This window comes from Microplitis demolitor, chromosome 5 (assembly GCF_026212275.2).
Source record: "Microplitis demolitor isolate Queensland-Clemson2020A chromosome 5, iyMicDemo2.1a, whole genome shotgun sequence".
Classification (NCBI taxonomy): domain Eukaryota; kingdom Metazoa; phylum Arthropoda; class Insecta; order Hymenoptera; family Braconidae; genus Microplitis; species Microplitis demolitor.
In genome coordinates this window covers 16869420-16882590 of record NC_068549.1, presented here as the reverse complement: position 1 = coordinate 16882590, position 13171 = coordinate 16869420, and the positions used below count along the sequence as shown (strand labels likewise).

The window sequence follows — 13171 nt, the reverse complement described above, 5'->3', positions numbered from 1 at the left end:
GTATACGATTTATGCATATTATTGTTTAACGATCGTAAATTCTAAATAATTTATGTGTAAGAATCAATATACGGAAACAAAAAGTAAACACGTAACGTGAATCCCAGCATTAACGTATTAACGCAATTAACGTATATATTTATATACTTAGATAGATTGTGCAGAAGAATTCCATTATAAAACGTCAAAGACATGATATTAACTGAATAAATGATACGGGTCAATGTGATTTGATGCACATGAGAGTATTTTTTCTCGTATAATATTTATATCGGGCATTTTTATTTCTCTACAAGCTCTGTAGCGCATAATTGATTATAGTTTACGTCTGTCTATCAATATTCATTTATATTTCTACCACACGTATTTGTTGGGAGCATGTATTTTATTAAATAAAAAACAATGGATAGAATATATCAATGTATCTACTGTTAATGTAATTACAGAACGTCATTCAAGTGAAAATATTTTGTCTCTAATTCAATTAATTAAAATTTGTGATGACTCAAAATAAAATAGTTTATATTATAAACTTTCAATATAAAATATCTTATTATTTAAATTTTAACACTAAATCTAATCTATTACATTGATCTCAAAAATTACGAAATGAATTTTTAAAGGATCTCAAAATTTACAAACAATAGGTTTAAAAAGTTTTTTTTTGCGGCGTATTTTTTAACCATTACATTTCCGTTCTTATTATAGTTAAATCGTTGCTGCTGATATCCAATTTCAAAGTGAATAGATCTACTAAGATCTTGAGAGATTTACTTATATCTCAACTTATTTATAAAACGAGAGATCGAATTTCAGAGCAAAAGAATAGTGGATTTATTGATAGATCTAAGTATATCTTTACAGATCTAATTAGATTTGAATGCATATTTAAAGATTAAATATCATTTAATTTAATTTCACTTAAATTAAAAAAAAACATATAATTATATGAAATATTAAGTATCAGTAAATATTGTACATTGTAAGTCCGATATATTTTTTAAGTTTAAGGGAATTTAAAAATACATCAAATAAATCATTACTTTTTAAGTTTTTTTTATGCTTTATTCAACCAAATCAATTTTTTAATGATTAAAAAATATTAAAACACATTCATAATATTAATTCATGATAAGTTACGTTATTTTATTTAATTAGTCATGTATCACGATGTCATTGAAGATTTGTAATTATTTAAAAATTTTTTTTCAGCATCACTGTTGGCAACCAAAATAAAAAATGAAGGAGTTCCTGCTTTCACAATAAATCTAAAAAAAATATTTAATGTTAATTTAATTAGAACACGAACTTTCGAAAAAATCTACGTCGGATTGTAGGGGAATCTATATAAATCCATATAGGAAACTATGGATGCAGATAAGGATAGATGGGAATCAACATAGGAAAGTATGGATTTATACCGAAAATCCTTATGGAAAACTATAGATACCTGGCTTCCCATAAGGAACCTCTTGGAACATGAATTCCCATACAAAAATCACATACAGGAACTTGGATATTTGAATTCTTATGACAGAATACGGAAAATTTTGAAACGCTCCATATATATAGTCACGTATATGTGTATAAAAACACACATACTTTCCTGCTTAATAGCATTACTTAAATTATTTAAAAAATGCGGAATCCTAAAAAATAATTTAAATAATGCTGTTAAGCAGGAAAGTATTTGTGTTTTTACACACACATACGGGACTATATACATGAAGCGTTCCACACTTTTCCGTATTATAGGATAAGAGCATTAGAATAGAAGAAGATTGGGTAGGATAAGGAAGGAACCATCTCAATGAAAATTCATATAGGAATCTGAATATCTGAATTTTTATGTAAAAATTTAATATTCATGGTAATCCATGTATCAGTCCACATAAGAATAAATAAAGTTCTCATTTGGATTTTTGCATGGTGTAGGTTCTCATGGGAATCCCGTAAGAATCTATAAAGGAATCTATGCTGGATTCATATAGGAATCCATCTGAAAACGCTATATCGTTCCCTTTCTGGGTAAATCTCGTAACTGCAAAATTACAATTTTTTCAGAAATCGGTCAAAACATCTACTCTGTTACTCGTGCGTTAATGAAAATATTAAAATTATAAAGTTTCTTGAACATTCTGTTTTAATTATTAAAATGTGAAACTTTTTTTACGCAATAGCAGTACTAAAGAATGTTATTCACTCATAATTTTAATTACGAAAAAAATGTAGTTACGAGGTTTACCTAGAAAAGGGACGATATGAGAATCTTCATGAGAATTTAAGCTGGCTTCCCATATAGATTTTTTTATAAGGTAATTTTAATAAAATTTATTATTTCTGCAAACTTAATATTTAAGACTAAAAAAATATACCCATTGGTTTTTAATATTGATTCTAATGTTTGATTAACATCCACTTTATGAATCGTTTTTTTATCTCCTTCAAAATAAACATTTACATTAGAAAGATTATAGCGCCGTTCGATATCCCATTCAGGAGGTTCTGTAAAAACTTCTTCTAGTTGATCTATAAATCTAAGGAGATGAAATAAAAATTAAAGTATATCTTAAATATAAACATAAATTAAATATATACATATTTAAAAAAAAATTATTTACCGAGTATTTTCATGAAAGTTTTGAATGAAATCAGTTTGCATTGTTTCAGGATACAAAATTACAACAGGCCAAATTAATCTATCATCGGTATCGATTCGTACTCTATGTTCAGCTAATTGCGGAATTTGTGGCACTAGATTTTTAATTTCTAATATTTTTTTATCATTAAAATCAAATTTAATATTACGCGATTTTATTGCTTGCAATAATTTTTCCTCTTCCTTTTTTTCCGTTTCATCTCGTTTATTTTTCAATCGTTCTGTACGCTGTTTTTGTTTCTAAAAAAAGTAAATTAAAATGTAAAAACAATTATGTCGTTATTAAAAATATAGTAAATAAATAAAATCTACTCGTTCTAGAATGGCTTTTGTCATCAAGCTTGAAATTTCCACATTCGGTCCATTTTCAGCGATATATTTATTGCAGAATTCAATACATTCATCATAATTTTTAATATAATAACAACAGCTTGCAGCTCGGGACAATGCTTTTGGATAATTCGGTTGAAGTTTCATAGCATGTTTACTGTCATTTAAACTCGAGCTTTGTAATTTATACAGTTTCGATTATATTTAAAATGACACCATTTAATAATTTATTTTATTTTTAATATATAGATAAAAAATATCAAATTTACCGGTAATTTTTTAACATAAAATGAGAGGCTGCTCTATTGTTGTACAGTTGTGCTCGTATATTATCATCTTTACACTGTGTTTTAATACCTTCTGTGTAACTCAAAATGGCTAAACGATATTTTTTATATTTATAATTAAAATTACCATCTTCCTTATAATTAGCAGCCAATTCTAAAAGGAATATACATTATATTGATGACATATAAACATTTTTAACGATACAAATAAATTAATAAACAATATAAAACCATCTGGAGTATTATCTTCTTCACTGTATTTCAATTGCTGAAGACCTTCCATGAGTGGAGAAACTTCTCCACTTTCAGGAATTTCTTTCATAAAAAACGGATGTTTCTCCATCTCTTCTTGCCATCGATCTTCTGGCCATCCCTCTGTATATTTTTTTTTTTCTAAACTATTTATATATTCATCTAGTTCATTATCAAGTTTTGCGGCAAGCTCTAAACGTTCTTCATCAGTCCATTTTTTTTCATTTGATTTTTTTTTGTCATTATCTTCAGACATACTTAGTTATAAAATATATCTAAAAAATTATTAATAATTAAAAAAATTAAACGTCGTATAATTCAGTACTCAGAAATCAGATATTTAAGTTTTATTTAATTAAGTTTTTTATATATATAATACGAAAGCCAACTATATCGGCGTAATTTTAAAACTTTTTATGCAAGTATAAAGTAATATAAAAATAACGAACCCGTAATAAAACAATTTTACAATAAGAATTAAAAATTCTGCAAATGTGTTCAGAAACTCCCGTTTATGAACTGAAAAAAAAAAAAAAAAAAAAATTTGCTTTTATAAAATGAATACTTCCTTAAATAGTAAATAAAAATAAATTATTTCGTATTGTTGTTCTCATTAGCAAACTTCCTAATTACAGATTTTTATGAAAATCACATTTTGGAATTTTCTCTCATCAATATTCGTAATACAAATTGTCTGTGCTTGTTACACATTTATTCCGAATTTAAAGTAATAAAAGTTGTCGCACGAAAATCACTTATCTTTGACGAAAAGTTAGGAAATTGATATTTTCAGAAATTAAAATAAAAAGACCATTCGAAAATAGAAATGAAAATAGATTTCTTGTTGTTTATTCCTTAATTTTTAATTTTTCCGATAAAAATTAATTGAAAACAATTTTTTTTAAACATTTTTTATAGATTTCAACACCATAAAAATTTATAAAGAAATAGTCTAAATGACAAATTGAGTAACTTGATGAGGTTCATCTTCGAACTTAACCTAGATTTTCGACTAAAAAATAAGTATGCCAAGTTTCATTAAGATCCACTTAGAATTGTAGACGCCATCATCGCCACAAGACGCGTCATATCACATATTTTTGGAACTTACTCAATTAATTATGATAGGGGAAGGCAAAATTCTTTGAAAAATCCAAATGAGACAAATGTAGTAGCCAAATTTCTATGAAATCTATTAAAAATATTTCTTACAGACACATTAATTGAAAAAATGAATAAGAGTATCTACATATTTTTGCACATTTAAAAAAATTGTTGATTTAAGTCAAAAATGTCTTTTTACAGTTTTTTGGCTCTTCTTTGAACTTTATAAAAACTGAGCTGAAGAGTTTGATACTGAGAACGACAGTATCTAACTATAGAAGAATAATTTTCTTAATAGAAGAAAATCGAAATTTATTTACTGATTTTGAAAAAAAAAAAAAAAAACGATCATTATATCGTGAATGAAACTTAGTTATCTCCGAATTAAAAAATCATATTGACTGAAACCTTTAAGTTTTCATATTAAAAATGTATTAGATTAAATATTTTCAGTGGCATAATTTCTTACTGAAAAAAAAAAAAATATCTTCAAAGGTTATTTTGTCTTTTAGTGCTGTGTTTCAATGGTGTATACACGGAAAGATTAGAACCCGAGTGGTTACTGTTCTGCACACGACTCAGTCATGTTCTGCACAGTAACCAGTGTGGCGCTGCACGACAATTAGAGCACAGTAACCAGTCTGGTGCCGCACATGAATGGCTCGGGTGCAGCACACGAATAAGTAATGTCTTGAGAATTCTCAGCCGAAGATTTTCGAGCACACTACTGACTAATGTGTGTCACACGAATAGTTACGGTTCCGCACCGCAACCATTCGGGTGCTGCACGCGAGTCAGTATGGTCTGAGATTGTAAAATTTCTTTCAAATGCTTAGCAAGTTTGTGTGAAAAGAATACGTAAATTTAGTCGTCTTAATTATTATTTAATATTTATCTACATTCAGTGTTCAATACCGATAATATATTAAGTGAAATGATTTTGTGTTCGTGACATACTTAATACTTAACCTCACAAAGTCAACACAGCATACCATACATAAACGACTATTAACAACATTTTTAATATGTATATACTTACCTAAATATTAAATCCAATCGGTATTGAACACTGAATGTAGATAAATATTAAATAATAATTAAGACGACTAAATTTACGTATTCTTTTCACACAAACTTGCTAAGCATTTGAAAGAAATTTTACAATCTCAGACCATACTGACTCGCGTGCAGCACCCGAATGGTTACGGTGCGGAACTGTAACTATCCGTGTGACACACATTAGTCAGTAGTGTGCTCGAAAATCTTCGGCTGAGAATTCTCAAGACATTACTTATTCGTGTGCTGCACCCGAGCCATTCATGTGCGGCACCAGACTGGTTACTGTGCTCTGATTGTGGTGCAGCGCCACACTGGTTACTGTGCAGAACCTGACTGAGTCGTGTGCGCACATCACTCAGTCGGGTGCTAACTCAATTTTCTTTCATTTTTTTCTAGAACCGTACTGAGTCGGGTGCAGAACAGTAACCACTCGGGTTCTAATCTTTCCGTGTAGAATTCAACAAGAATTAAGTTACAATAAAGAAAAATTTATGGAGTTATCATGCGTTAATCAAAGTAAATTTATTCGGAATAAATCATTGATTACCACATACACACGTTAATGCAACAGTTGATCTGACAAGGATTGATCAATAGATTAACAACTCATTTTATTTCAGAGTATATGATTCAACCCCTGAACTTAAGTTCCCCAGTAGCAATTATCATCCTAATACATGATTTTATCACTAGAAGTCACCTTATTTGAAATCGACTACGAATGTAATCGAGGGGAGCCAGATGAGGTCATAAAATATTTGATAAAATCAATTTTCGTTAACAAAAGAAATTGTGACAATCGATATACCCTGTGGATTAGTCCTGTAATTTACTAGCGTATACAAGATCAATGAGCTTAAATAAATTATTGCTTTTATAATTTTAAATCCAACATAATCATAATAATCCTTTTGGTGAAATTTACATTTTTTAAGTCGACAACTTTTTAAGTTCGATTTTTTTTTTGTGTAATTATAAATAATGAGCCTTTACTTTGGCTAGTAAAATAAGGTTATTGCGGCTTTTAAATGTAATTTCTTTCAATAGATGATGCAAGTCAGCGAAAAATATTCAAAAATAAACAAAACATTTTTGAGTTCCTTATAAAAATTTAAGAAAGAAAAATAAAATTAAAAATTGAAACTAACGATTCTGTTTATTTAAAAATTTTTTTTTTCAATTGTTTGTTTGATTCAAATTAATTAAGAAACATTGGGAAGTCATTATTTTATAATAATTTATAGGGGTTTGAAAAATAGAAAAAATAAAAAAAAAATTCATGGCAGCGCCGCTAAACATAAAAATTAATTGCAAGTTCAAATAAATTCGATTACTTAATGGATAACTTATTGAATTAATAGAAAATAGATTACAGCAAGTAAACATCTATTTAGTTCGATAAAATACGGTCATTTACTTGATTCATTAAATAATTTTATTACCACTACATATATCTATAATATTATATTTACTTGCAACTGTAAACTATTCTCAGTGTAAGCATGATGATCCCTAGGGGTCTGCCCTGTGAGTACATAATTTGAATTGTTTTCAAACAAACATAACTTACTCAAATATTAATATTCTACTTTGTTCATTTTAATTAATTCATTTATCCAACTTAATTAAGCGATTAAAAATAAGTTCTGGAAAACTCTTAAAGAAAAAATTCTTACATGCCAAAGTAAATGGAGCTGTAAATATTTTTTTCTTCTTTTAATAAAAACATCAAAGAAGACGAAAAAAATAAATTAGGTCAAAATCATATCTTTTTTTGATAATTTTCCCTTGATCATATATTTTTATTAATACTTAAATTTTATTCAACCAATCATTCAGTTCTTGAATATATGGAATAAAATTTTTTATAACTTTGGTTGTTCGGTATGTAGTTAACTATTTGTCCAATAACTTTACAAATTTACTAAGATCTAGATCACAATTAATTCTTTTAATTGCAGTAGGTTTCATTCAAATGAATTGATTTAATCAGACACAATAAAGAAAAAAAATGGAATAATTTTTGTCCCGCAATATCTCCAGAATTGGTAAATGAATAATTGTAACGAGTCTTACGACGGTTGATACAATTTTGCAGGATAAATCTCAAAATCTAATGTTTTAGACTTGGCCGACCCATACCGAATGATACAAAAAAATGGATCCTCAGACTTGCAATTGTAAGCGTATGTTAAAGGAAACACCACAGTAAAATCAAAAAAGCCATTCGGCATCCGAAATGGAAGTAGATTTTTTACTACTTACTTATTTTGAAATCTTAAAATTAAATTGATAAATAACTTTTTTTTTAACTTCCCGCTAAGAAAATCGACAATTTTCAAAAATTTCGAGAAGTTATTTAGTGATTTCTCACAAACGACTAGAACGTTCGACTTCAAAATCTTATCAGCTCTAGAATTTGATAAAACGCGTCGATTGCCACCTTAGCCTTGAGCTCGAAAACAGCGGGAAGTTTTTGGGGCTGGCCGGCAGGGCCAACCGACGCCCAGATTTTTTTTTTACATTTTCATGAATTTCGAGGTCAAAAAATGCTAAAGTTAGAGGAATTGAATTTTAGCAATAACACCAAATTAATCATACACCTTTGAGGATTTATCAAAGTTGAAAAAATTATAGTAAAACAATAAATATAGCTTATTTTATCAGCTACAACGTTCTTTCCACAATAAGGCTATATGTTTTCGTTAAAAATTTATTCACGAAAAAGACAACAAAAGTAGCAGTTTTTGTTATTTTTGGAATTTTAAACGTCCACCATTTTTAAACTAATCGATCGGCTCATTGAGATAATCGTTCATAAAATAAGTGACAAAGTTTCATTAAGATCCGTTTAGGATTGTGGGTGCTATCGGCGCAATAAAACGCGTTATAAACGTTCGAATCAATAGTATTTTTCGAATCTACTCGACGGATTATGATAGAATATAGCGGAATTTTTCAAAAATTCTACCATGAAGAGACATGTCCAATAGATAGATTCTTATGAAATTTCCACAAAAAATAAAGATTTCTTGGAACAAGAAAAATTTTGCATTATGAAATGAAAACAAAAATTTTCTTAAGGCTAGAAAAAATTTCTTGGCACAAGAAAATTTTTGTTTTTAATTTATAATGCAAAAAATTTCATAGGATGAAAAAAATTTTCTTAGGACGATTTAAAAAATTTTGCGCCGAAAATTACTTTTTCTCGGTATACTAAAAGATAAATTAGTTTTATAAGTTTTGTTGTCAGAGGTGTGTAGTTCTAAAAAAAATGACTATAAATTTTTATAAAACAATTCTAGAAAAATCATTACAATACAATCAGTTTTTACAGTCTCATTATCAGATCAATTTGAAAATTTAACGAAAAATTTCTTAAAACATATTAAAAGACTTACTATGCTTAAGCATATGAATATCATTATTTTCTAAAATTTTTTTGTCAAAAAAAAAAAAAAAAAAAAATCAAACACACACAAACGAATAAATAAATAATATCAGTTTTATGGTAAAAAAAAACAATTTATTTTGACTTTGAAAACTTTTGTAGCAGTAAAATAATAGATGTTAAAAATATATTTATTTTTTTATTTTTAAGTGTTGAAAAAAATCTTATTCGATTAATGGAAAAAAAAACAAATACTAAAATTTTTTAAATAGAAAAACTTTTTTAATTCAAATTAAGATCAACCACTTGTTCAAAAAAAAATTTCTGTATACAAAAACTGTATCACCAGTCTAATAAAAGATATCTTTCAAAATTATTTAAATACTAATGCAATTTATAAAAAAAAAAAAAAACACTTGCAAAAATATTTAAATATCAGTATTTAAGAAATATTTTAAATACTGAAAGAGTATTTAAAATATCTGGATAATTGATTAAAAGTATTTTATCGACGTATACATTCAAGTATTTAAATACACGTACCAAGCATGACTAAAACTAGAAAAAAAAACTTTATAAACAGGTTTTTGTCGGCAATTTATCAGAAGTATTTTATTGAAGTTTGTACTGGTAAAAAATACTTTCTTAAGTACTTAAATACAAACTTCAGATATTATTATGCTTAAAAATTTAAGTGCTGGAAACAAAATCAATTCAAAACAACAACCTCAAAAACGTTTAATATAAAAACAAAAACATCTCACTGATACACAATGCGCATAAAATTAGCTTAGAAATAGTGGATTTTTAAAATTTCATTGACCCTTTTCTCTAATAACTTTTCAATGAAAAGTATTCAGTTTAATTAATTTTGTTAAAAATAAATAAAAGCTAAAAAACCAAGATTTAATTCAAATTTTTATGTTTTTTATATCATTATCATTTTTAAAAATTTTATACACAGAAAAAAATTGTCTTCTGACAACTAAATTTTAGTTATGATTACAAAATGATTTGATTGCCCATTGTCAAGCATATATTTGTTTGTTTTAACTAAATATTTTATAATCCACCAACAAAACAAATTATTAGAAACTATAAAATATTTAGTAAAGATAATTACGTAAATATAATGTCCCCCCAGGCTCCCACCTTGGTCCTATTCTATTCAACATTTTCATAAATGGTATAGGGGATAGTTTAGAATCAAACTTCTTACTATACGACGACGATCTAAAAATCTTCAAGCGGATAGGCGGAGTCGAGGATACCGCACTATTACAAGCTGACATTAACAGAGTCTCGAACTGGTGCAAGACCAACAAACTCAACCTTAACATTAAAAAATATGCCATCATGACGATAACTAGATCGCCGTTCCCTCTGCCTGCCGCATACGAACTTGGTAATGAACCCATCAAAACAGTCTCTGCTATCAAAGACCTCGGAATTATCATCGACAGCAAGTTATCATTTACACAACATATAAACAATATCACTAAAAAGGCCTATCGTACCCTCGGATTCATCTTTAGGGAAGGCAAAGAGTTCAGAAACGTTACTACATTGCTTAGTCTCTACTCCTCATTGGTAAGACCTATAATGGAGTATAACTCGGTTATCTGAGCACCCCATACCAAAACACTGGTTGCTAGGCTTGAAAAAATCTAACGTAGATTCTGCGTTTCTATCTTACTTCCTACGACAGACAGGCTATGACTTGGATACCAACGCAGTATATGAGTACTTTCATATCAATTATTTAGGGAATTTAAGATAAGTTAACGACATTTTGTTCTTCTACAAGGTAATCAATGGGTAGATTGAATCTCCAGAAATGCTTGAACGTTTTGAATTTATCTGCCTGAAAACGGGCCTACAACATAGCCGGCTGCTAAATACTACAAAACCCTCCAAAAACTATGTCCGTTTTGGACATATCAACAGAACATCTAATTCGGTCAATGCTATCTGCAAGGATGTGAACTTCTTTGATCATCCCTACCCATCCTTTCGAACGTCTGTCAAAAAGCTGGTACTGGAATACAACGACTAACCACAAACTCCTCCACGTGCAATCTTTTTGTCTTCATTATTTTTGTATATCTATATTACAATCCATCGCTTAAAGCGTTATTTTGCCTGTTACTCTCCTTTCATATCGTATGTAAATTGTTATTGTATACTGCTAATTGGCGTTAAATAAATAAATAAAAAATTAAATTATCTTGATGCTAACCAACAGCAGCGGAAGTAGTTCGGTGCTCGCCACCAGATCGCGCCCACCGATTGTAGTGTCCCTGGTAAGAAACTTATTTCAGAACTGTTATATTCCCAACTTAAAGCATTTATGGGACGGGTACACCTCTGTTATTCAAAAGAGTGACAATTGCCTTTTTTAATAGTAATTTATCTTGCTTTACATTACGACGTTAATGTTTTCTTGAATACTTATTCTCGATATACAAAAATGCAAATAATTTATAGTCAATTACAAGCTAGATAAGAATTTTATGTTTGAAATTCGGATTAGTATTCGAACAATACGAAAATTTACGAATAATTCAAAACCGAATGGCAAATTCGTCTTACTGCTCAAAGTGCGTATTGTCTCCGTGTATTTTAACTAATCTAGACCATAGTTCATAATAAAAAAACAAAGACGTAAATTTACGTTAAATAAATATGATCAGAACAGCAAGCCGAACTTTCCAAATAGCAAATATTTTTTGACCTATCGATAAGGTGCCAAAATGTTGGCCAAACAATCAGAAGTTTAAGTCATAAAAAAAAAAAATATCTACTTAAAAAATTTGACACAAACGGCGGCAAAAAGGTAATTGTGAATAATTATCAAATAAGTTATCCGAACGACTTTTCAATTGAAATGACTTTTTTAAAACGAGAAAAAGTATAAAAATCTTTGAAACACAACAAAATTTGTCTTGTCCGTTTCAACAGATCTTTAGGATATCTTAAAATTATCTCTGAGCTATTTTAGTTGCTATAACGTATATTTCAAATAATTCGAAGATACGGGCAATGTAAAAATTACGAAATACGAATAGATTGAAAAATTTTAATTATTCGCACATCCCTAGTTTTTAGTTTTAATTTCGTAATAATCTTTCGCTTTTATGAGCACCCAAAATTGTTTTTGAGAAATCTACCTTTAATTCTGACTACTAGGTGGCGTTTTTTTCGCTTAAAGTGATATAAAACTAGGCTATGCACAACACTAAACCGGAATTATAAGTCGATATTTAAAAAAAAAATTAATTTGACAACAGCACATGAAACTCTAATAATATAATTATTATGGGATTTAAATTCTTACAACATTTAAAAATTTTATTTTTTATGAGTATGATTGTAGTAGACATCAGACAAATTAAAAATTGTTAATAAATCGAGTAAACAATTAATCAAATAAATTTTTTTTTTAATTTTGAAATTAATAATTGCATTTTTTAAATTATTTACTCTATTTATTTATAATTTTAAATTTCTCTGATGTCTACTACATTCACACTCGTTATTGTTGTCCTATTTTCTTTGAATTTAAATTATGTTGTCCTAAGCTAGACCCTCATTAAATTTAAAATTTATATTATTAGCTAAAAAGACTTAAATGTTATAATTCAATTACTTTAGAGACTGCTTGTTACAATTAAACAAATTGATAAAATTTAGAGATCCATCAACCTGTCATCACGCACGTGTTATTTTAGCATTCACTCATACTTGAGCAACCAGCGGTAAGTTAGTAATTTATGAGAATTACATTTCACAGCACGCAAGTTTAAAGATTGTGTGGTTTCCAAATTATTAAAAATTTATTTTATTTTCTGTCATAAATCATATAATAAATAAATATAAATTTTATTTACCTAATTGCAATAAGACAAATCTACAAGCTGACAACGGTTGGATAAAATAATAGGTTATGTTAAAGACAACACATGTGTTGTTTGTTCGATGATATTTTTTTTTTACTCGACTTGTGTTTATGAATGAACCACCAGAGAGCACGGCAACTGCTAGCATATAGTGATATAATTTTTATTACTAGAATAATATTTATGTTTT

At 28.1% G+C, this 13171-nt stretch overlaps 1 protein-coding gene across 2 annotated transcripts; it reads right to left on the bottom strand.

Annotated features, from left to right (window-relative positions):
- Positions 1–1052: 1052 nt before the first annotated feature.
- On the bottom strand, positions 1053–13112 carry LOC103573802 (DNA polymerase interacting tetratricopeptide repeat-containing, protein of 47 kDa). 2 transcript variants are annotated; one of them, XM_008553015.2, is made up of 8 exons: positions 12973–13112; positions 3978–4047; positions 3508–3803; positions 3259–3430; positions 2972–3164; positions 2622–2899; positions 2376–2537; positions 1053–1268 (listed from the first exon to the last, which is right to left on the bottom strand). In XM_008553015.2, the coding sequence occupies exons 3-8, from the start codon at positions 3782–3784 to the stop codon at positions 1166–1168; spliced, it is 1185 nt and encodes a 394-aa protein (XP_008551237.1). In that variant the 5' UTR covers positions 3785–3803; positions 3978–4047; positions 12973–13112; the 3' UTR covers positions 1053–1165. The 2 variants fall into 2 exon arrangements, with proteins under 2 accessions (XP_008551237.1, XP_008551238.1); XM_008553016.2 differs by lacking the exon at positions 3978–4047 and having other exon boundaries at positions 12973–13111.
- Positions 13113–13171: the final 59 nt, after the last annotated feature.

Coding starts and splice junctions, on each gene's coding strand:
- LOC103573802 (XM_008553015.2), bottom strand. CDS start 3,784: ATGTCTGAAGATAATGACAAAAAAAAATCAAATGAAAAAAAATGGACT. Junction 2,538..2,621: donor AACTTTCATGAAAATACTCG/GTAAATAATTTT, acceptor TCATCTCCTTAG/ATTTATAGATCAACTAGAAG. Junction 1,269..2,375: donor TCAATATTAAAAACCAATGG/GTATATTTTTTT, acceptor TATTTTTTTTAG/ATTTATTGTGAAAGCAGGAA.